The 24,181-nt window shown below is 40.4% G+C and overlaps 1 protein-coding gene across 6 annotated transcripts in view; it reads left to right on the forward strand.

Annotated features, from left to right (window-relative positions):
- The window catches only part of mei1 (meiotic double-stranded break formation protein 1), a 75,494-nt gene that overhangs the window by 33,842 nt on the left and 17,471 nt on the right, over window positions 1-24,181 (forward strand). For 4 of the 6 annotated variants that reach the window (XM_074655493.1, XM_074655489.1, XM_074655494.1 and 1 more), the window contains 11 exons: window positions 2,305-2,365; window positions 3,746-3,843; window positions 8,555-8,735; window positions 10,073-10,223; window positions 11,772-11,957; window positions 12,077-12,193; window positions 12,458-12,647; window positions 18,343-18,459; window positions 20,189-20,299; window positions 22,253-22,431; window positions 22,742-22,826. In XM_074655493.1, coding sequence (XP_074511594.1) covers window positions 2,305-2,365; window positions 3,746-3,843; window positions 8,555-8,735; window positions 10,073-10,223; window positions 11,772-11,957; window positions 12,077-12,193; window positions 12,458-12,647; window positions 18,343-18,459; window positions 20,189-20,299; window positions 22,253-22,431; window positions 22,742-22,826 — 1,476 coding nt within the window. The remainder of the gene's footprint in view (window positions 1-2,304; window positions 2,366-3,745; window positions 3,844-8,554; window positions 8,736-10,072; window positions 10,224-11,771; window positions 11,958-12,076; window positions 12,194-12,457; window positions 12,648-18,342; window positions 18,460-20,188; window positions 20,300-22,252; window positions 22,432-22,741; window positions 22,827-24,181) is intronic. The other 2 variants (XM_074655490.1, XM_074655491.1) reach the window with 2 other exon arrangements.

Raw genomic sequence — 24,181 nt, forward strand, 5'->3', positions numbered from 1 at the left:
GTTATACATAGCAGCGATCTGCTATAAAGAACAGACAGTAGAACGTAGTGATTGACCAATCAGAATCGAGTATTCAAAAAAGCTGTGTAATAATATGGAATAATATCTCCAGCTGCCTTCATGAATTTGACATAATCAACATCAAATTTTAATTATTATTTTTTTCTGGACACAGAATTTGGTAAATAAGCCATTTAAGACTTTATGGTGGACACATTTCTGTATTTTAAGATGATGGACCAAGTGTTTCTCTTTAGATTTCTGTCAGGAGCTGAAGGTTAAATATTTGTTTATCTGATGGATGTCTGGTGGACTGAAAATTTAAAGATAAAGTTGTGTTAAACTGTGATTCGTGTTAACAGTAACTGAGATGGCTGGTACAGGGACTTCCCACAGCTCATGTTTTTAAATTAGCTCCACCTTTTATGTCTTGTTACTGCCGGGCCCATGCCACTGTGAAACTAGAGGTCTCTAAGTGTCTAGCCCACATGGTGGGAATACAAACATATTTCTAAACAAGCCTGCTGGTTTAAATGCTGATTTGCCAATTAAGTTCCTTGCTCATAATACATTTAAAGCCTTAAATGTCTAACTTGATTAAATAGGCAGAAGCAATTATACTGTTAAGCTCAGTTTGCAGCTAATTATACAAAGAGCAATAAACTTAGTTTTATTTCATTATCACATAACAGATTGCGTTCTCCTCTGAACCACTGATTCTTTCTGTTAGGTTGTGTTAATAAAATCAAATCAATATTTTATACAGTTTAAAGAAACAGCAATGCTAACAGTTAGGGCTGTACTGAAGAGTTTGAAGCTTCTAAGCTTCATTCATAATAATGTTGACAATCAAATTCTAAATCAACATTCAAATGCTGCGTGGCATTTCTTAGCATGTCTATTCATTCTGTTTAAACCCGGTATTTCTGCACAGTTGCAGATAAAGATTAAGGCTACACTAATATTATTTAATCAATATAATATAATAATATTAATATAGTGGTGGCTGCGTTGGATAGTTTCAGACTCCTGTGATCCAAACATTTCCAATAACTCTAGAGCGTTGTAAAGTCCAAAAGTCAAAATGTATTGAAAAAAGATAGATGTAATCATTTCCAAAATTCACGTTTTTATCAAACGAAATATACTGTTTCAATCCATATTTGTTGGGGTTTAGCCTTTCAAAAACAACATTTTTACTGCGATCAAAAAACATTTGCTCTCCCGCTTTCCGCACACAAAGGGAGGCAGACAGGTGCACAGCGGTCTAGCAGCAATCTTACAGCACCATCACTTACATTTATATAACTACAATAAGAAAAAAATCTATTTTCTTTCTCCATTTTTCGGGGTGTTGTCATAAAATATGACACCAGACATTTGAAGCTTCATTCGAAAACCTCAGTAGAAGCTTTGAATGTAAAAAAAAAAAAAAAAAAGACACCGTACAGCTCTACTAATAGTTGATTCTGCTCTCATCAAAAATATAGCTAAATGCCTGAATGTTGACTTGATGGAATTTCATATCACTGTAGGGGGAGAACTAAGCAATCTGTCCAAAGCTGGCAATCCACATGATGAGCCTCAATTATTGACAGAAAACTCTTTGCCTCGGGCATCAAGTCAAGCCAGTGCGGGGCATTAAAAAGAAACTCTAGCTTTATATTTACGCTGAGAGCAGTTAACAAAGCAGAACGGACATTTTCTGCTGATATGGCTGAGCGGTATCTTGGCATAGGTCCACAAGAGAGAGAGATAGTAGCTTTATGAAATTAAAACGTCCCTCTAACAAGTGAGGGGTGCTCTCTCTCTCTCTCTCTCTCTCTCTCTCTCTCTCTCTCTCTCTCTCTCTCTTTCTCTCTCTCTCTCTCTCTCTCTCTCTCTCTCTCTCTCTCTCTCTCTCTCTCTCTCTCTCTCTCTCTCTCACTGCACCACTGATACAGCCAAGACATTAAGTACAGCTTTACGATATAGCTTTTTGTCCCCCATAGAATTAAAATAGCACTGCTGTCTCATTACCTCCGATGTGGCCAAATGATGAGCTTTCCCCCTGATCCTTCAGAGTATATTCTGAATATAGTGTGTAGCTTGAAAACTAATGTGAGATTAAAATATGAAGGTTTGGGGATCATCATTGACTGAGACTCAAATCATGTGGCTGATTTCTGTTGTCTCTCTACTGTGTAACTTTAGTTTTGAAAAGTGTTTTATAAATAGTAAATAGTTACCCATCCTTCTCCCCTTCCTCGTTTCTTACTGTCTCATCCTTCCTTTATTCTGCTCCTCACCTCCTCTTCCCTCCAGCGTCCTCTGGTTTCTACAGGCTGCCTCTGGAACACAAAGGGCTCCTCTGTGCGGGAAACAGGTACAGTGTAACAGGATAACCTGAGGACACACACACCAATTAACAGTGTAGCTGTGTGTGTGTGTGTTAAAACCACAGTGGCTCAGAGAGTTGAGTTCTTATTATCATTCCCTGTAGGCGCACATTGAACAATGAGACAGATAATTCGACTGAGGCATCTGTCATTTCTGAGTCACTCTGTACTTTTTTCCAATAAGCCCGTCGCCTCAGCAGTGAGTCGGTCTCAGAGCAACGGATCTGCAGCTTCAAAGCCTATTGTGTGTGTGTGTGTGTGTGTGTGCGTGTGTTTGCGTATGTAAGCATATATGCTTTTGTTTGTGTGTTGTGCTTTTGTGTGTGTTAGTGTGGTCATAAAGGTGGTTGACTAAGTAGGCTTTAGGCCCCCCTGCTCTGAGCTGTAATGAAACTGAACCAAGCCGTGCTTGTGTTGCATATTTGAAAGGACTAAGTCAAGTCACATCCTGTCCTGTGTCTCACAGTTCACTCTTCATTGTTTTGACCGTGCATTGTGGAGTATTTGTGCTTTGCAGTGGTGTAAAGTTACTAAATACATTTACTCAAGTACTGTACTTGCGTACAAATTTCAGGTACTTGTACAGTACTTGTACTTTTCTTCTTATGCCACTTTTTACTCCACTACATTTATCTGACAGCTTTAGTTACTTTACAAAGATAAGATTTTTGCCTATAAAACAAAGAAAAAACGTATACAATATGTTTTGTTGTAATTTAACTACCCACCAGTACAAGTACAGCTGAAATAATTAGTTGATTAATCACTTAAGAGAAAATTGATTTGCAGCTATTTCGATAATCATTGAAGTCATTTTTCATGCAAAAACATTTCATGATTCCAGGTTCACAAATGTAATGATTATTTGCTGTTTCTCCTTTTATTTATTTTGATAATTTTAATTATATATTTTAAATAATTTTGAGGTTTGTCTTATTGTTTGGACAAAATGAGCATTGTTTGGGCTCTAAAAATTCAGAAAATAATGAGAAATACTGTCATTAATACCCAATAGATGAATAGAGAAAATAACCAACACATAATGAAAATAAGTTGTAAGTAAGTCAGTTGTAATCCTTTAATACCTTAAGTACATTTTCCTTATTATAGCTACATACTTTTAATTAAGTCATATTTTCAATGCCGGCATTTTACTTGTAACAGAGTATTTCTACAGTGTGGTTTAGGTACTTTTACTTAAGTAAAGAATCTGAATACTTTCTCCACCACTGGTGTTCTGTTTGTCTCAGGTTCCCTCATTCTCCCTTTATCTCTGCAGTTTTCCTACTCTGTTTCGACTGTCTTTTCTATGTATCTGAGTATATCTTCTCTCACTCTGTATTTCTCCCTCTTACCAATTCTTTCAGGCATCCATATCTGAATACATCTTGCTGTGGTTTTCTACAGAAACTCAGTATGTGTCTGCTGTTCCAGTCAGACCCTGCTTCTGGCGCCTGTCAGCGTGGTATGCAAATACACACACACACACACACACATGCACCACTCACAGAGCTACACGAAGCGCCAGTGAAACTCTGTTGTTCCTGTCAGTTTACACGCAATGATGTCATGCTACCAGTCATCTGAGAGTGTTGGAAGTGTCAAACAGAACTGTTGATACCGTTTGCAAGATATGTTTGTTATGTGTACAAAGGTCAGGTCTGGTCAGTTAGCTAGAATATAACTCAGTGAGTTTCACCATGAATTTTAGTGTCCATTGAAAAGTGCCCATCTTATACCCAGTGAACACCTATAAATACCCGTGGAAACACTTTGACTTGACCGTTTGTCAGCAATGATATCATTGATATTTAAAGTTACTACAAGGAACTTTTAACTGCTTGTGAAACAGACTCAATGTAATACTGATGCCACTATATAACCTACAGAAACAAAGGAGACCATAAGCGAGAAGATTGGCTATTTCTGTAGTGATGGTGGAAATTCTTAATGCTATTGCGATTTGCTGCGACATCAGACAAAGTGATTTACGGCATGCAGGTTCACCAGAAACTCCTTCAGCTCAGACTCCATGGGGGCCTCCGGCAGAGACCAGCCCACTGCGGACAGACCCAGATCCGGTTTAGCTGCCGCCCTCGAAACAGCAGTCGGAGCTCGGTCGGGAGGCAGAGAGCTCTGCGCCCAGCAGCAGCAGCAAAGAATATAGAGCAAAGCAAAGAGACGAAACTCCGGTGCTTTTTTGACAACAGCTTCTAGATGACGCTGTGGTAGCGCTGCTGCCATTTTGGACTGAAAACACCAATAAGTTTGTGGCCACGGATGTATAAAAAGACGTCTGTAAATCAGAGGATATTCTTTTTGAGGTATATCAACTTTTTAGTACGAACACTTAAATACCCTTATTTAAATCATTATATCATAAAAGCTGTAAAATTCACTAATAGCCGACTCCAGAGATTTTTTCCTCGGCATAATGAATGTGCATCAGACCCACAGGACTGCACTGCCCTGCACATTCATATGACACGTCCGGTTCTACCAGCTTCCTGCTAGCTGCATGGTGCTGTAATAATGGATATGTTGGCTGTAATTCATCACTTTATTTTATAATACACCCATGGGCTGTATGCTGTAAGCCTGTACCGTGGTGGATGTATTAACGTCTTTGATCCCAAACAACCGGCTATCGGCCAGTAGCTAGTAGAGATAGTAGCACGACATAAACAGAATTTAATGTAGATGTAGGCTATTTACTAACACGTAGGGCAAATGCACAGGGCACAATCTCTTATACCTCCATGGTCTCGGTCTATTGTACATCCATTTTGGAGCTCCTTGCCATAAAAAGATTGAGATTGCTCTCAAAATCTGTGTGCTGGGTTTTTCGAACTTCCATTTATGTCTATTGCTCACTGTATGCTCCTCTGGGAAAGCCGGTTAAAAAAATTAAATAAATAAATGAATAAGTAAGTAAGTAAATAGTTATAATAGTATGCATATTTATGATATTTTTATTGTTCAACACAGGCCATTTCGGTAGAGACATTCAAATTATGACAATAGAATAGAAATAATTTAGTTTTACTTTTAAGTACTTTGTTGGCGGACTCGTTACTGCTGTCTGGTTGTTGCTTTAAGTCTAAAATTTCGGAAGCGGAGCCAATACTGACACCACGCTGCTGGAGACCCAGGCCGTACTGCTGGGCCCGCTAGAGGAAAGGGAGGCTTGGGAGAACCAGGATTACACGGGGCAGACTCTGCTGCAGTAAAGTGATATGTTTTCCAAAGGGAGTCTGGCAGCTGCAGATCTTTACCAGATACTCTATTATTGCCACAAAGCGGTGGTGCTCATGGAAACACTACCGCTTTTGTCCACAGGGGCCAAAATCAACACAAACTGAAAGTTCCTTGTTGTAACTTTAGTATTTTGGTCTGGAGATTAGTGTATTGAATTCCCAGCTGACTTATTATTGTGCTCACAATTTGTCACCTGGCTCTATTGAATCGATAGACCAAAGTTATATTCATCAAACAAAATCAAGCTGATTTTATTTGGTATTTATTTATTTAATGAATAAAAAAAAAATCATATTTATTTCCTCTAGAATCTCTGGCGTAAACAGACAAAATGATATTGCCTAAAAAAGTAAATAAAGTTTCAGTTTGTGTTCAGTTTCTGTGTTGCATGCTCTCTCTCTCACTCCCTCTCTCTCTTTTCTCTTTATGTTGACTTTATTCATTAATAACATTAAATAAATAATTCTCACCCCTAATAGAGATGCCTGTTCTCTTAAATTAAATGAACCCTGGGGGGGTCTGAAGAGCGGCTTACACATTCAACCGACAAGCTGAACGTGTTTACAAAAGCATCAAACAATAGCTCTAGCTAGAATAAAAAGAAGGGACCCAGATGTGTTTACTGTAATCATGAATGTGTGAAAGAGCCTTGAATTGAACCCTGAACACTGTTTGTTCTTAGTTGCTGTGTGAAAGAGCTGATGCCAAGTCTCTTAAATGCCAATTCACTTTGTGACAACACAGATAACACCTCCAATTATTGCTTCAGATTATGTGAGACTGAAGCAAATGATATTAAAGAAAAATAAGTGAAGTTGTAAGTGAGTAAAAACAAATGCTAACATCCAGTTCTCTTTCCCTTTCTAATCCCTTTCACTGTAACATTCCCTAAAATGAAATGTAAGAAATGTCTTATTGGAAACTGCAGTTGTTTCCTGGAGACATGATGTGACATTGAGACCTGAGTTGAGTAAAAATATTTCTTTTAGGTAATGAGATGTAAGAGTTATGCGAGCAAAGAGTGTAGGGGTGTGTTTGTATGCATGCCGTGTTTGTGTTTGTTGCTTTGAATAATGGCTTCTGTGGAGCTAGACTCCTGTTTGTTTCTTTTCCTGGCTGTTGTCCTCCCTTTCATCACCCTTATCTGTTTCCGTTTCATTTTCAGCCTCTTTTTTTTGTCTCATTTTTCTTCGTCTTGAACTTTACCATTCCATTTTATGTCGGCTATTTCTTTTTATTTACAGCTTTGTTAAACAGATTTGAACATCTTTTATTCTTGCTGTTTCTAAAGTGTATCATGTCTACTTTTGTATAGCTGTCCGATTATTATATAACAGCTTCTTTTCCTCTATTATTTTCTGCTGATCAAAAACTGAGTAGGAGGCGACATGTCACTGCAGCCTGCTGTGTAGGGCTGTTTGTTGTCTTTCTCCCATCTGTTGTTTCCCATCTCATCTTCTTCATCTGTCTGTCTTTTGCTGTGTTCCTCTCTCTTCCTTTGAGACATCCTTTTAGTCTTCTCTCCCCCCAGTTGCCTGGAGGTGACGGCTTCATCGGTGCCCTTTTCCTCATTTTTTTCTTTCTAAACAATACCGTTTGTTTCTTACCCTTTCTCCACAGTGCTCCCTCCAGACCACAGTGCTCTGGCCACTTGCCCCTTTGGTTCCTGTTTATATTTATCTCTCCTCCTCTTTCTGTATTTCTTCAACTCCCATTCCCTCCTTCACTTTGTTTTCCTCTCTGGCTGATTGGTAGTCTCTCTCCCTGTAGACCCTGCTGTGGCTTTATAGCCTCTGTGTAGTCATGCATCAGTGATCCCTGTCTGAAACCTCACTGCTCCTTCTTCGTCATTCTTTTCTCTGCTCTGAACCTGCTTCCTTGCGATTCCCTCGTATACTGCATACGATGGCGTTTCCCCCCCTCCCTCCCTCCCTCACTCCTCGATTAAACGTTAAAATAACCTCTTTTTCTCCAGACCTGCAAGAGGCTGCACTGCACAGCACCATGTTCTATATTCAGTGTCATGTTTCAATGGTCCTCTTCTCGGTTACCGCGTCTCTTTCTGTGTTCTTTATAAGCTGCATCTCATTTTCCTCTCCCAATCCCTCACCCACCTCTCTGTCTCTCTCTCTCTCTCCGGTTCCCTAAAGACCACCCGGAGATGGAGGCACCGTCTCGGTGCAGATTGTCCTACTCTTTCAGCTGTTTCAGAAAAAAAAATCTGAATTCCCTGCTGTGCTTCTCGTTCTCCCCTCCTTCTCTGTCTTTTTTTTCTGTCTTTTTCCTCCCTTACCATTTCATACAGTATTGTTTATTTACATGTGTATCATTTTCTTTATCCTCCTGCCCCAGTCTTTCAGTCCTTGAAGAGGTGGAAGCCCTCTTCAGGTCTTGATCTACGTACCTCTCCCTTTGAGCTTCACTTTCCTTCAACCTGCTCCCCTTCGTACCACACCCGTCATTCCACATCCTTTTTTCATCTCGTCTTCTTATTCTTTCGGGACCTCATTTATGAAAAAAATATTCTTTAACTTTGCCATATTACATAATATGGCTTTTCAAAGAATGAATTTTACTTACGCATGCATGACATCCATAGCTTGTTTAATGATGGATATTGGCTTTATGTTTGAGTACAACATATATAATTGAAAAAGTGTGAAAACAGTGTAACCCCACTGGTTTTAGTCGTAAACACCAAATTGGTAAGTAATGATCCTTTGTAAATGAGGCCTCAGGGCATCTCCTGCTTTGTTTTACTTTATTCCACCCATCTCTCTCCTTCATCCATATCCTTTCCTCTCTCTTCTCTTGTCTCACCCTCTCTCTCTGTAACTTTCTCCAGTTCCTGTTTCCAGCATTGACTATTAATCCCTTTTCCTTTCTGTTTCTGTTCTGTTTCCTTGCTCATCCCCCAGATGTTGAGGAGGTGGAGAATCTCCTGCTATACAACCTTCCCTCTCTGTGTTACCGTCTGTCAGACTGGCCCTCTCTGCTGCACGAGGAGCCGGTGCTCCAGCTGTGTGAATATAAAGGACCAAGGGCCACCCAGTACTGTCTGGTGATCATGCTACACCTCGCCCTGCAGCAAGGAGACAGGTAATACACAGTGTACGCACACAGTCTGGACCACACACAATAGCATCACACGACAGAAAATATCAAATAAACACACCTTCACCTACTTCACTCGCATTTCAGACATGCTTAAATCACTCTGGGGATTCGCAATGTTGCAGTATTTCAATTGAAAAAGCAGAATAGCATTTGGTTTTGCAAACATTTTTTGCTTCAATATCTCATGTTCTGAGTTGGTAGTCTTATGGAAATGGTACGAAGCAATAAATATTTCAGCATCAGTAAAAAAAAAAAAAAGCATTTTGCTGTAACAAACTCTAAGCACTTGTGCCTGGTACTGCTGCAGACTGCTTTTGTAAGAAGGGAGAGCAACGTTTATTGTGTTTAGAGAATCAATGTAAAGAGTAAAATGTCTCCAAACCTCTCTGCACTTCATACCAGTGCTGGATGTGAGACGGATTGATGGAATCAAATAGTACAACTACTCAATACTGACGACAACCTGAAAATATTTTAAGAGATGTCTATCGGTGCTTCCAGAAATATTTGACACTTAAAGTAATGTTGAAAAACTTGCATTATTAATGTTCATATTATGACCAAACAAAGACATTTATTGAAATTGATAACTTGAGAAAATGTCTTCACAAAGCAGCCCTTGAGAGTACAACAATTGAGCGGCATCACAGTTTTGAAATAACCAAAGTACCAGGCGATATCTAGTGTCGGAGTATCTGACTCATATCAATAGACATGTATTACCCGGCTCTATCAAGAAACCAGCTGCTTCTGCTCCAGCTGCACTACTGCGGTTCATCGAGGGTGTTCTTAAGTACATATTTTATGACCTCAGAGATACGTCGGCCTCTTTGGAAAGTTTAATCTGTCCTTCCGTGGAGCCTCGGCTGTGCATTACCCCCCAGGGAAGGGGATGAAAGCCTCTCCCCAACACCGTGTGGTCTCATCAAGATTAATGGGAGCTGTGGCCAGAGATTTACATAGCGTGGGAGGGCTGAGTGTGTGTGTGTGTATGTACTCAGGGAGAGGATCTGTGAAGGTACGTGCGGACCGTGCGTTGGCATACATTCTGTCTGTATGTGTGTATTTTTGCATGAGAGAGAGAAATAACAAGTTTGTGACATCAACATGCCCCTGGAGCACTTTGTCTGCTTTGCACACAGAGTTTGTGTGTTTGTCCACTTTATCTCCCTCACACTGCTGAGCTGTGTTTGACATTCAAGTATATGTGTGTCTGTGTGTTTGTATACATCTAAATGTAAATATTTGGCCACATAGTGCATATGAATACTTCTGATATTTTAAGTTAATGTCATCATCATTGTGTGTGTGTGATCCAGACTCCTCCCAGACCAGACGGTGTTCTCCAGTGTGCTGTGGCTGTTGCATTCGGTGCAGGCGCAGGGCAGCTGTGGCCTGCCTCGCTCTGTGCTCCGCTCTGCCCTCTACCTGCTGGCAGTGACACAGAACAAGAGCCCCAACCTCGACGGGGTAACTCTGATCACTTCGCTGCACAGAAATCAAAACACACTCAGTAGCTTACAAAAGAAGTACAATAGATAAACAGCATCAAGGTATTATTTAAGACCATTTTGTAGATCTGCCATATTTCTGTATTTTTAACAGTTTTTATTAGGGCTTTCAATCAATAGAAATATGTGATTAGTCGCATGAATGTCCATAGTTAATCGGGATTAATCACAAATTAATCACACTTTTCTTTATCTGTTCAAAATGTACCTCAAAGGGAGATTTGTCAAGTATTTAATACTCTTATCAACATGGGAGAGGGTAAATATGCTGCTTTATGTAAATGTATGTATATTTATTATTGGAAATCAATTAATAACACAAAACATTGACAAATATTGTCCAGAAACCCTCACAGGTACTGCATTTAGCATAAAAAAATATGCTCAAATCATAACATGGCAAACTGCAGCCCAACAGGCAACAACTGCTGTCAGTGTGTCAGTGTGCTGACTTGACTATGACTTGCCCCCATACTACATGTGATTATCATAAAGTGGGCATGTCTGTAAAGGGGAGACTCGTGGGTACCCATAGAACCCATTTTCATTCACATATTTTGAGGTCAGAGGTCAAGGGACCCCTTCGAAAATGGCCATGCCAGTTTTTCTTCACCAAAATTTAGCGCAAGTTTGGAGCCTTATTTAGCCTCCTTCTCGACAAGCTAGTATGGTTGGTACCAATGGATTCCTTAGGTTTTGTAGTTTCAATTGATACTAGTAGCTTCTAGCTTTAAAACAGAGCCCGCTACCTACCACCTCCTAAAAATCGGCAGCCTGTCGAATTTTTTAGAGGTTAATTAAAAATCGCACGCTGCGTTAATGCGTTAAAGAAATTTGTGATATTAAAACGAATTTGCGTTAGTTAACGCATTATTATTGCTTTACCTTTGACAACCTTACAAAATACACTTTGACAGCTGAGGCAAGTAGTCTGCCTCATTTTTAAATATTCGATTTTATTTCCTGTTCAGTGAATCAATCTAACAATGTGAAGAAAAATCCTCAAGACGTATTAGGTGAGAGCAGTTGATCTACAAGCACTGCAACATTAAGGTGTCAAGGTTTCATCGAGATGAAGGTGTTCAATGTGTTGTTTTTCCTGTGCTCAGCGACAGAGAACAGCATGTATTGGAGCTCGAGTTCTGTACAGTTTAATATGGAAACCATTAATGTGGAGGCCACGGTTTACTCAAAGCTTGACAGCTCATACTCATCTTTTGATGCAAAATCCATATTCTGCTGTACATGATTCAGCAGCATTGAATATTCATTACAACTCACCCCTTTTTCTAAAGCTACAGAATGAATATGAATATGTATAAGCAGTACAGGGGACTTCCTGCTGTGACTGAGGGCTCTGCCTCAGCGGGGGTTTAAAAGCAGTCTCACATGTTTGTTGTGAACAAAATTGTTTTCAAAAGTGCAAACTTTTTAACTTGTGTTTGTGTGCTCAACTCAAAGAAAGTACTTTGGCTTTCTTCAATCTTTCTTTACCAACCTACTCAAGGCTCCTTTGAACTGCATCAGCAAGGCGCTCTCCTCCTGCCAAAGCTTCTCTTCCCTCTACATCCACCATCCTGCACTCCTCCACTTCATCTGTCGATATCCGGATCTAGCAGAGAAATTTGGGCCCCTGGTCCTGGAGCTTTGGTTGACCAAGCAAGCACAGCACACAGAGGCAGAGCAGACCATGGTAAGGGAACAGGTATTTCATATTTATCTCAGGCTCACATGCATTCGTCAATAAATAGAGATACATTAGAGTGTGTTTTTAAATTGATGAAAATGGTTGGATTTCATTCCTGGGTACAGGCAGACACACAGGAGAAGGGAGAGAAGAGAGAAAACAGTGATCAGGAGCCAGACACAGAAACTATGGAGCTACTGACTCTGATAGAGAAGTACCCAGCTGTCATACTGATCCTCCTGGTGAGAACCAGAGACCCCAAACAGGAGCTTGGATTTAAGTTGGCCACATTAAATGCTGCCTGCTGTCTCATAGTTTGTGGAAAACACACATATTTGTCTTTAACCTGCATTTAGTACCTGGTTGGCTTTAATATGTTTGGACAATACTGGTACACAAAGATATTCTAAATCAATCTGTTTTAATGCGTGTGTCTGTCTGTCTGTCTCTGTCTGTCTGTCTGTCTGTCTGTCTGTCTGTCTGTCTGTCTGTCTGTGTGATTACAGGACATGGTTTGCACCAGGGAGGTCCCCCTGGCAGAGCGAGCCCTGGCGGTGCTGGAAGTTCTTTTGCGTGGTCAAAGACACTACGAGGCTGACTTGTGTGCCGATCTTAGGCCAGCCCTACTGCAGGCGTTACAGAGGCACAGTGTGGAGAACATGAGCCATGGGCTCGGACAGGGACACACTGCACAAGGTAAGAGACATAAACACACACAATATATAGATTTATAAAAGTATTATAGAAATACCTGTTGCATCCCCAAAGGAATCTGTGCAGAGTTCAACTACCCCATTGCTCAAGTTTATTGAAATGGATGAGATGAGATGTACCGTAATCTCATGTCTCGTAAAAAGAAAAAATACTACAAAGACAAATACACTGTAGTGTTACAATTTAATAATTTGTTGAATTTCAAAATCAGTCAGACGATGTTTTTATCGGGAAAGCTTCATGGTGAGGTTGTGATGTTTGAAACAGCGGTTTTGATTAACACGTCTATGAGCAATTCATAGGTAATGCAGAGATGAACCACACAGCATCAAATATTGATGATAACTTCATGCACCTGCAGTGCAATGATGGATTCTTTCATTTCAAATTAATGTGCCTTAAAGGAATACATCACCTTTAAAATGCTTAAATACTTAAAAGGATCATTTGTACATCAATTACTCACCACGTGTTACCTTGAATTCTTGAAGAAAAATGCCTCCACGGTGAACGGAGAATCCAGAAACGGACGAAAACGGAGTCGTGATGAATTGAAGTAAATGGGAGCCGCGTTTAACAACAGCAAAACATTATTATATATATAACATTATACTGCACAAGTGGTGTGAGAGTTTGTAAACAGATGTTTTGATATAGTTTTGCTGCTGTTAAACACGGCCCCCATTTACTTCAATTCATCAAGACTTCACTCCTTTTTTGGATTCTTCGTTCACCGTGGAGGCGTGCGAGGAAAACAAAGTATTCTTCAAGAATCCAAGGTAACACGCGGTGAGTAATTGATATACAAATGATCGTTTTAAGTATTCCTTTAATCAGGGAGTTTTTGATATATTATGCGTGATTCCAGCTTTTGACAACGCTCTTTAAGTACCTGCACGGGGAACCAAACCCTCTCTGTTGTTGGAGCTCATCACGTCTGTCTAGGATCAAATGCCACATTACCAATGCATGCTCACATAAATGCATAATCACACAGACACACACCCACAGGTTTATTGTTTCTTTTAATTTAAATCACACTGATCAAAGTGATACCACTTTACATGGTAACCTCCTCTGGGCCATAAAACTGTCAATTGATGTTTGTTTTTTGACATTGAGAGCTTGTAGGCCTCTGCTGCGCTGACTGGTTACGTCATTGTAGGAGTTACCTTTCCTCACTCTACTAATATATATTCAGTTCTCAGTTTTTCAAACCTCTCAGCTTGTAGTCACACACTGAGGACAAATTTAGACGCTCACTGAATAACCTTAATAGCTCTCTGACTCTTAGCGCCACAGAATCCACCGCTGCAGTAATATATTCAGTTCATTACACTAAAGAGAATATCACCCACATTTGCAAATATTTTCTACAGCAGTCACCTTTTACAATCATGTCTCACGATTAATGCCAACTGATTTGGTTTGACGCCCAGTTATATCTCATTAAAGCACAGGTACAGTTAATAACAGTTAATAGATTGAGGTAAGTGTTTCTGTTTACTCCCGAGTTTAACTTTCACGATGTCGCATTCAAACTTTGCACACAGCAAATGACAGCTTTTAATGAAATTGTCTCTTCCCTGCTCAATACAAGCTCATACACATAGTACACACACACATACGTACATTATACATACAATTACAGGTTTACCCAGTGGACTCCTACGCAGTGAGATGTAGCAGAATAAATGCACCATGACAGTCTTTTTTTCTCCCCACACCGTAAACACTGAAAGAGATACCTAATTAAATCTAACTTTATAAAAAGTCAACACTAGCAGCCACATCTGGTCTCAGATGGCCATCTCCTCATATTGACTGAAGTTTTCTTTTCGTGAAATGTCTCTCCACAGAGTTCCCACTCCACAGAGTTCCCACTACACAGTGTACCTCACACGCCATACAACATAAATTTAATGAGACCAAGACATTACAAGAAAACAATTCACACCTCAACTCACAAGATTACCGTGGAGACTGGAAATAAACAGAGTTCATTGTGCAAACTTTTTATGTCTCCGTGCTGGCATTATGTTTTTGTGTTTGTCCGTCCATCCGTCCGTCTTTCTGTACGTACGTCCGACCTATTCTCGTGAACGCAATATCTCAGAAACGCCTTGAGGGAATTTCTTCAAATTTGGCACAAGCATCCATTTGGACTCAAAGATTAACTGATTATAATTTGGTGGTCAAAGGTCAAGGTCTCTGTGACCTCACAAAACACGTTTTTGGCCATCAATCAAGAATTCATATGCAAATTAAGAAAATTTCACACAAATGTTTACCAGGATAAAAGGATGAAGTGACGTCATTTTGGACAGACATGGATGTAAGCTGCAGCCTCACTGGTTGACAGAGGCATATACCCACGAGGCGGTAATTCTAGTTCAGGGGTTCTAAATCTTTTGTAACTTGAGGCCCACTTCTGATTTTTTTTAGATTTCCGAGGACCACCTTCCCAAATAAATGAGAAACTGGGCTATAAATATGTGTTATGCCACTGTCAGCTATAATGACCCACATAAATATTCAGCTTACCATCACCCATCACTGCCTGCCATTATGAAAACAAAGTATTCAGGGTCATATTTCCTCACCATAATGCTCTGAACCTTTTACTGATGTAAGGTTGTCTCCAACATCACTTATTCTTTTAAAAAAATGCTCCATTTTGTGTCACTGTATCCGAGAACGTTAACTGTGTCTGTAAAGGGGAGACTCATGGGTACCTATAGAACCCATTTTCATTCAGATATCTTGAGGTCAGAGGTCAAGGGACCCCTGTGAAAATCGCCATGTCAGTTTTTCCTCGCTAAAATTTAGCGTAACTTTGGAGCGTTATTTAGTGCTCTTCTCGACAAGCTAACATGACAAGGTTGGGACCACTGGATTCATTTGTTTTTTTAGTTTCATATGGTACCAGTATCTTCACTCTAACTTGGATTTTAAGAGGTTAATCTAACCATTTGGCAGTACCGCTGTGGCCCACTAGATGGCGCTCTGAGGCTCACCCCGGCCCAGTTGGTTGAGAGTAGCTGTTCTAGTTGATACAGAAAATAAAATTCCATCAGTGTTTCATGTTGTCTTACCACAAATGCCTTTTTGCCTAAATAAAATACAATATAAACTTAATAAAAAGATAATTTAAATATATGTATTCGGTGCCAAGTTTTGCTACTTGATAGTTTTTGGAGTTTGGACCTCTGGCTGGGCCAAACGTCCCAGGCACATCGCTGGCAGGTGAAAAGAAGAGGCTGAGGAAACTGAAAGTACCTCTTACATGTCTTCACTCTTCCCAGTAGAAAATGCTGGCGATAAATAAAATATGAGTGACAGTGGGATTAAAAATTGGCACTGAAAACTGCAAAACTTGTGTCATTGGCATACCAAAAGCATACAAGAGCAAACTTGTAGAAATGGGTAATGAATGTGCTGAAATGTGTTTGTCTGTGTCACGCTTTCGATTTCTCATTTTGTATATTGCAATTTAGATTATAGGTATGAACTCTTTAAAATCCTCCAGTTATTATATAAACATGTATTCATCCTCAACTCGAAAAACTTGATCTGAGTAGGCCGACAAATTATATAAGGAATTTAAATAATGATGTGAAAATAGCAACTAGACACGGCAGTACGACATCTATAAAGTAATGTGCATGGATTAATAGGTCCATTGGGCATTATGTTCTTTTTGCAACATAATGGAAAGCACTTAGTGTAATTATTCTCACATATTGGATCATTTGAAAGAATACCTATGTCGATTTATGTTTGTTGGGCCATTCTCCCTGCCAGCATTTTCTTTCTGATGGCTCTAAAAACTGTTCAAATAGCACTGAATTATAAAGACAGAATTAAAGGCGGGCTGACTACAGTCACATTAAGAGACAGAGAAATTCTGCACTTTCTTTGTTTCTCTTCGTCAACGAGCAAATTATACAAAATTACTATTCATTCTTTTCGTCAAGGACGCTTTCCATAGAGCAACCACATGAAAGGTCATGTTGGATTTATCACCAAGTGAATGTGCTTTACGCGTCCTGAAATACTACTATATCAGCGGTGGGGCTATTTCGTTTAACTGTCCTGCCAGGCAAACTTGGTTTAACTGAAGTGTAATCACAAAGCCTCCCTTAAAACTCTGTTGTTTTTAAATTGGATTGAAATGGCGAAACAGGTCCCAGAATGCTTGTCGCTTCTGATTAATGTTGGAAGGGAAGAACCATTAATCCTCTGTTAAGACGAATCCTCCCAGCATCCTTTGTTAGTACAGGCGGTGGGAAATTAGATACTTGTTTATCTAGTTGACTCTTACGAATGAAGAGTATAGTATTGATTTAGTTTTAACAGACGGTAGTATCGGTGTGCACAAGGTTGCAATCATACACAGATTTTGTATTCTTATGTATATTTGAGAGAGGAAAATGGCGTCAGCTTTGTTTCATTAGTATTAATCCTAATTCAGTATTCAGATATAAAGACCAGTGGGAATTGCAACTTTTTGAGGACACTGGTGGGTTAAATCAAACATTGACTTCCATTGCAACCTACTGTGTTTTGTTGGTAATTTGCAGTATTTGTTAGATCATTTCATGTAAGAGACATTATACATGTAAACAGCTCCGTGTCCTGTCCACAGAATCTGTGGAATCGTCAAACATCAGACAAACCTCTTCTTGTAAAAGGAGATTACCATAGAGTGGTGCAGGAATTACTTCACGTCGCCACCACTAAGCTAAAGGCGGACTGGTGTTTGGCGTGATGACATTTAGTAGTCTCATTTAGACACTTGTTAGCAACCGCCTTTTTACAGACACATAAAGGCTTCTAAATTCACAAGTGTGGTATTTATTGATGTATTGACGTTATAAACTTTATAAAAGATGAGGATGAAACCTGACAGACTTGTACGATTGAACACTATAAAAAGTTTAAAAAACATTGCCAAATGTGTAAGTGAAGATGCTCTATTAGAGGTGTCTGCCAGATGGTTTTATTATGTCTGTAAACTTGACCAGGTTAATGAGCACAGCTGAAGGGCAGAACACCAGGGTGCCAGCCGGGGATTCAGAAACCGTTGCTGTGGTTAGCCTCCGCCTGCTTTCTGCTCATCTCGGGCCCTTTGGGGATTACACATCGTTATCCGGGCACGCGTTCCAGTTCAGCCCACTGTAACTTGCATTAATATATACTTTATATTAGCCTCCAATGCAGCGGCATCCCAAGGGGAGACAATTTAATGTTACGCGCTACAGGGGTGAAAGAAGTGCCTGATCTTCCTGCAGTCTATTTCCTGTTCGAGTTCTCCTGCTTTTTGTCTCGTTTCGCCTTGTTTCCCTCAGACCCAGAATATTGTTATTTAAAGTGTGCATGGTAATTCGTTATATTTCTGAGTAAGATGTGCGTCCTCTTGCCTACTGTTGATGATCACTGTGTGCTCCAGCTACCTCTTGTTCGTGAGCCACAACTTCAAAGTCACTGCAAGACACTCTCGCTTGTTTAAGAAATTCCTTCTCACTGTTTTGAACAGTGTGAGTTTGAACAGTGTCATCTATTTTGGCTTTGCTGAAAACCACTCTGTCTCAGTATCTGTCCGCCTGTCTCTCTTGGATCTTTTTCACATTTGTGTTTACAGTCGTACTTTGTTTCTCTCTCTCTCTTTGTTTAGCAGTGAACTCACTCCCTCTGGTGCTGAAGCTGCTTTGTGCGATGCAGGCCAGTGATCCGCCTTCATCGTCCTCCTATAGTAAGATGGACGGAGTGCACTTCAAGCTGCTTTATCACGGTGAGATCGAAAAATGCAGCTGGCCGGTCATACTGAGCGTTAACTCCCCACAGCTATTAGCATACACAAACACACAGCTCCTATACATTGTTTACATTACTCTACATGATCAAACACACGGCCTGCATCAGAGGCAGATTCAATAGGATGCTTGCCAGCAGCGTAACATAATTGTGATTGGCCCTGATGCAAGTGCAAAGCAGACAATTGCTATGCCACAATGGAGAGGCTTACCATGCAACTCCCATACTGCTAACCAGCCTCTGATCAGCACCAGGGACAGCAGCCGGAGCGCCCAAATTTATCAACGCTAATTTAACAGCCTGCCCTGGACTCTGCAGCCAAATGCTTTCACAGACACAGATTTCAGTAGGTGCACATTTTCCAACATATGAGACGTAACATTTACAGTGCTATAGATTTAAATCCCTGATCCCCACTCCATAATAACAAAAAGAAACCAGAAACCAACACTCACCCATTAGAAGTTTATCCTACAGGTCTTGAGCTTCACAAAGTCATTAACAAAACTGCTTAAAAACCATGTCCTTTTTTATTGAAATGTCTTGGCCGTGAGCGTCGCAACTCAACGTGGCCTTTGTGAGCTGAACTTTTGTCAGACGCCCAGTTGTTTCTATTTATCCTTGTCGCTCGCCTTGAAATCGCCTAAATGGACCAGGAGCAGCTGATTGGTGAAGATGAAATGAGGAGTTATCTGGCTGGTGGCAGCTGGCTGGAGGGAGATTGCCAGAGAGCTGAAAGTTTCCTACTCCTGTTGGCTATATTGTATGTCATTTCCTGTAAATATCACAGTATTAAACGTGTGTTTTCTGTTTGAAAAGAACAAACGAAGGACGATAATAGGTTACGTCTCAAGTCTGATCTCGAGCGCACAGCTCATAGGTAGCCTACGTGGTTTGTTTACATGACGTAACAGAAGTGTATATAATGGATTCAGTGTGGACACGGTGATTTTTGGGCCCCTGAAAGCTTCTGGGCCCCAGTGCGCCGCGATATTTACGCCACTGATGCTTGCTGATTACAGGCAGAAACACACACAAGACAGACACTCAGATATGCTATACGCTTTGCAGTCGTGCATCCAGACTACTTAAACACTCTTCAGTATGTTCCTCACTCACACACAGGCACTTACGTGCTACATTACAGACACATAATGATCTAGTAACAGCACTAAGACATATCTCTCTATTCAACACACAGGCATGGTTATCTCACCTCCCTCCACATTCACCTATACTCCTTCCTAAGCGGAGGCGTCACTCGCTTTTGATTTAATATCCTCATCAACAGGGGAGTGCTCGCTGCCGATCTGCAATTGAAAATGCTGTTCAGAAATTTACGAGACACGTCTGGCAAATTATAACTCTAAGCGTATTATGATTAGAGTCGCATTTGCTTTTCTTTTTGCCTCGATGTCAACACGGCCTCATCGCTCTGTGACTTTTTACTGCATTAGTGGGAAATCATTCTGTGTTGGTAGTTGTATTTTCCAGCTCCTCATCTCTGACATTTTCACCAGCAGATCACATTAATTGAGTCTTTACCGACAGGTGGGAGACGTGACGTGAAGCTCACCGTGTTACATTTTATTTGTCTGTCACAACATCTATCTCTCGTGTGTTTGAGAGCACTGCAGATCAAATATTAAGTGAGCCATCAGACTTGAATATGTGTGTGTCTGTGTGTGTGTGTGTGTGTGTGTCAGTGAGTAATATAGCAGGGAGATTGAAGCCTACCGACACAGGGAGCCTGCTTCCTGCCTTCAGCTACCTGTACTGCTGCCTGAGTCTGTCCCCTGCACACTGCACTGACAGAGGTTAGACACACTCTCTTCCCGCCTCTCTATCTCCTCGTGTATCTTTTTCTCTCTCCCTCTCCCGACGTTGCATCTTTCACACACTCTGCCTCTTCACCCTCTGCCTGTTTCTATCTCGCTCTCTGTCCCTCTGTTTCTATTTGTCTCTCCTTCTGCCCCGTTCTGACAGAGGTGAGAGGCTGACCTTGACGAGCACGCAGCATCGAGACACAGAGGAAATAATAAGCTGACACCTTCTGTATATCTTTACATAATGGTAGAGAGGCTGCGGCTCAGTCCTGCACGTCATCTTGTGCACTTTAAGTTATGCCGTCAAGTGGGAGAGCATCTCGCACATTTGCACAACAAGCACTCGGTTGTGTTGTCACACGTGCAAACACAAACATACACATACACACACCCACACAGTAACCTGGTCAGTAGGTTCAGAGATCTCAAACACGCAGAATGTCAGAACGGTGGACACAATCAGTTTATTTTAATTTTTGCACATAATAGAAAAATAAGAGATCTAACAGATTGGGTGTCCCAAAGAGTTTATTGGACATTTCTGTTTAAGGGAAAACACTCATAAATCCTACAAAGCTGGTGCAAAATTAGAGCCAAAATATAGAAGAAATAACTCCACTATGGAAGTATTAAATATGATATATAATGGAATAATTTACAGTGAGCTGCCATCAACAGGAGGAATCAAGACAACAATGTTAAACTGCCTCTGGCCAAAGACATCAATTATTTGACATGACTCATTGATTGCCGTTGATTTTATTATAAGCTAAATAATTTACCCGAACAAGATAAAAAATTCAGCAGAGGTCAGCGATGAGCTGGTTTGTAGTTAATAAGGTGAGTGGCCAGAGAGCAGGGATGCCATTGGGAAGCAAAGCTAATTGTGCCCAAAGCGTTACTTTACTGCTTTTGCTGTAGGCTGCCTACATTCACCATCTGCTTCTTCATCACTAGTGGTGAGTTTATAGATTCAAGTTACTTCAGCCTCAGGCTAGATGTTCTTTCAACTGATGATGAATAGGACAGAATTACTAACACATTCCTCTATCTCAAGGCAAAAAAGTAGGATATTATAACTTTAAATAATATGTAATTATAGTACTTACAATTGACCTGGTTGGCTGCCTATGTACTGTATATAACCCCAATGTTATGCAAATGATTTCCCCCTTTATTCTGTTCATTTTTGCTGCATGCCACAGCCTGATTTCTACATTGCATATTAGGTCAAATCAAAAGATATGTGCACCGTGCACGTGATGTGAAAGTGAGTGGGTGATTGTGTCATGTGTTTGAGCTAGGGCTGTCAATCGATTAAAATATTTAATCGCGATTAATCGCATGATTGTCCATGTTAATCGCAAATTAATCACTAATTTTTTATCTGTTCAAAATGTACCTTAAAGGGAGATTTGTCAAGTATTTAATACTCTTTTCAACATGGGAGTGGACAAATATGCTTGCTTTATGCAAATGTATGTATATATTTATTATTGGAAATCACTTTACAACACAAAACAATAGCAAATATTGTCCATTGCTAACAATAGATTCCTTGGTTTTTCTATTTTCTATGATACCAGTATCTTCACTCTAGCTTTAAAACTGAGCCCGCGACAACCTTAAAATCTTAACCTGCGTTAATGCGTTAAAGAAATTAGTGGCGTTAAAACAACTTTGCGTTAATGTGTTATTATTGCGTTAACTTCAACAGCCCTAGTTTTAAGTTTAACATGTTTATTAATTTGTAATGTTCCAAAGTCCTCACAGGTGCCACTGAAAAGTGAAAGTGTGTGTGTGTATGTGTGTTTGCGTAATTGTGGGTGGGTGCCTGCAACGCGTCACCATGCAGTCTTCCAGACCAACTGCTATTCTCTCACACACACACTGACTTACAAGCACAAATCCAAGTGTGATGACATAATGCTTTGGCCTCCCCAGCTGTCTCCGTGCTGCTCTCCAACAGTGGACTGATGGACCAGCTGCAGACAGTCCTCTCCTCCTCCTCCTCCTCTACTCCATCCCTCTCTCCATCAGCCTGTCCTCCTTCAGCCCTGCTGTGCTGCAGCCATCTCCTCCTGTCCTACCTCATTACCTTGCAGCACGTTCACTCTGCTCAGGTACACACTACAGCCGAGCTTTGCTCTTATCACAACTTCCGTATGGAACTCAACACAGTCAAGGGCAAGACACAGAAAACGCAGTAAAACAGATTCAGACGTGAACGCAGAATACAAAACACCATTTGGATTCGTTCGATACATATCACAGTAATACTTTGGTACAAAACAATACACTTTCTTCTCTGCTCCCTGCTGGCGCTGCAGAGCTAATACATTCTTACTTGCAATGAGATGTTTGATGTTGTTATTCTCCTGATTCTCCCGTCTCTCCCTTGTTCTTTTGCTCTTTTTTTCTCTATTATTTAAGGTCCAAAAGAGCATCAGCTGGAGTCTGGACTCAGCTGTGCAGCGACTCCTTGTTCAGAAAAGAAACACAGACAATCTCCTGCTAGGTAACAAACTCAGAATTTTTATTTGATTTTGAAAGACTTCTGCCCTTGCAGACAGTATACGCCAAAAACAGTTATTCAGCAGTGCAAGTGCTATGCTTAAAGGAAGTGTTTGTAACTTGAGAACAGTGATTTTCCAGGATTTTATGTATTTGTGCACAGCTCAGGTTTTTTCTTTCCCATTTTGTTTTTGTTCTCCCAGTTTTGTGCATTCTCTTGATATCTTCTCAGTAGGGATGCACAGATTGCAAAATTCTGGGTCGATACCGATACCAGTGTTTAAAATAATAATTTGGCCGATAGCCGATACTGATGTTTTTGTTTATTTTGTTTGTATTTTTTTTAAATAACTACTTTGAAAGCATTTTTAGCGGCTATACAACTACCTACTCAATGAGAAGAATGTTTCAGTACACAGCCCTATACAAAATTTAAATTAAATGTAAATGTAAAAGCGATTAGAAACATAAGCAGTGTTTCTCACACATAGACTTTACTTGGGCGGGCCGCCCACATATTAACGGCCGCTTAAGTATATTTGGCGACCCATTTTAGCATTTTTCATTGTTATTTTTTTATCTGTTGGAGAGCACAACAGACATAGTAGTGAAACATAGTGACACTCTACATACATACGAGGTTTGTTCCCATCCAGACCGCAGTTAGTGTTTTTAATAAATCTTGTTTTACTGCTTAATTTTTGGTTGAACATAACAACATTCTTGTTACTGATCTTTCTGCGAGACAATGTAATACTCCCACACGGCCAACTTTTTCTTTCACTTTTATTTGTGAACAAACCGCACGGCACCTGCCGTCATGCCAGAGTGATGTAGTGTCCAGTCAGTGGCTTCTTCTCCGAATCAGCAGCTGGTTACTGTTGTCAGAGACCTCCAAATAAAATGACCAACACAACATTTAGCCGCAAAATTGACACAACAGATAAACATCGGCCACTGCCATCGGCAAAAGTAATCTCATTCGCCGATAGTCCGATGCCAGTCAACAAGGCGAATATCGGCTGATACCGATGTTTCGGCCAATAAATCATTGCATCCCTAGTTCTCAACTTCTGTATTTTTGTGCTACTCCATTTTAGACTGTCCAGTGCAATTACACACACACTAAAGGGTGTGTAAAACCAAGATATATCAATACATGTCAGTAGAGTTTCAGATTTGGAGAGTGTCAGGCATCCCAGATTACTGCAGCAACTCTATATGTCCATATATATTGTGTAAACCTCAGGTTAGACTAATGAGTTTCGCCTTCGTTTGGTTTTCATGTACTCCTCCTCCACAGGTGAAGTGGCTGTTTGTCATTGTTTTATCCTCAGCGGAGTTAAACCAAATCCCGGG

Source organism: Sebastes fasciatus, chromosome 13 (genome assembly GCF_043250625.1).
Source record: "Sebastes fasciatus isolate fSebFas1 chromosome 13, fSebFas1.pri, whole genome shotgun sequence".
Classification (NCBI taxonomy): domain Eukaryota; kingdom Metazoa; phylum Chordata; class Actinopteri; order Perciformes; family Sebastidae; genus Sebastes; species Sebastes fasciatus.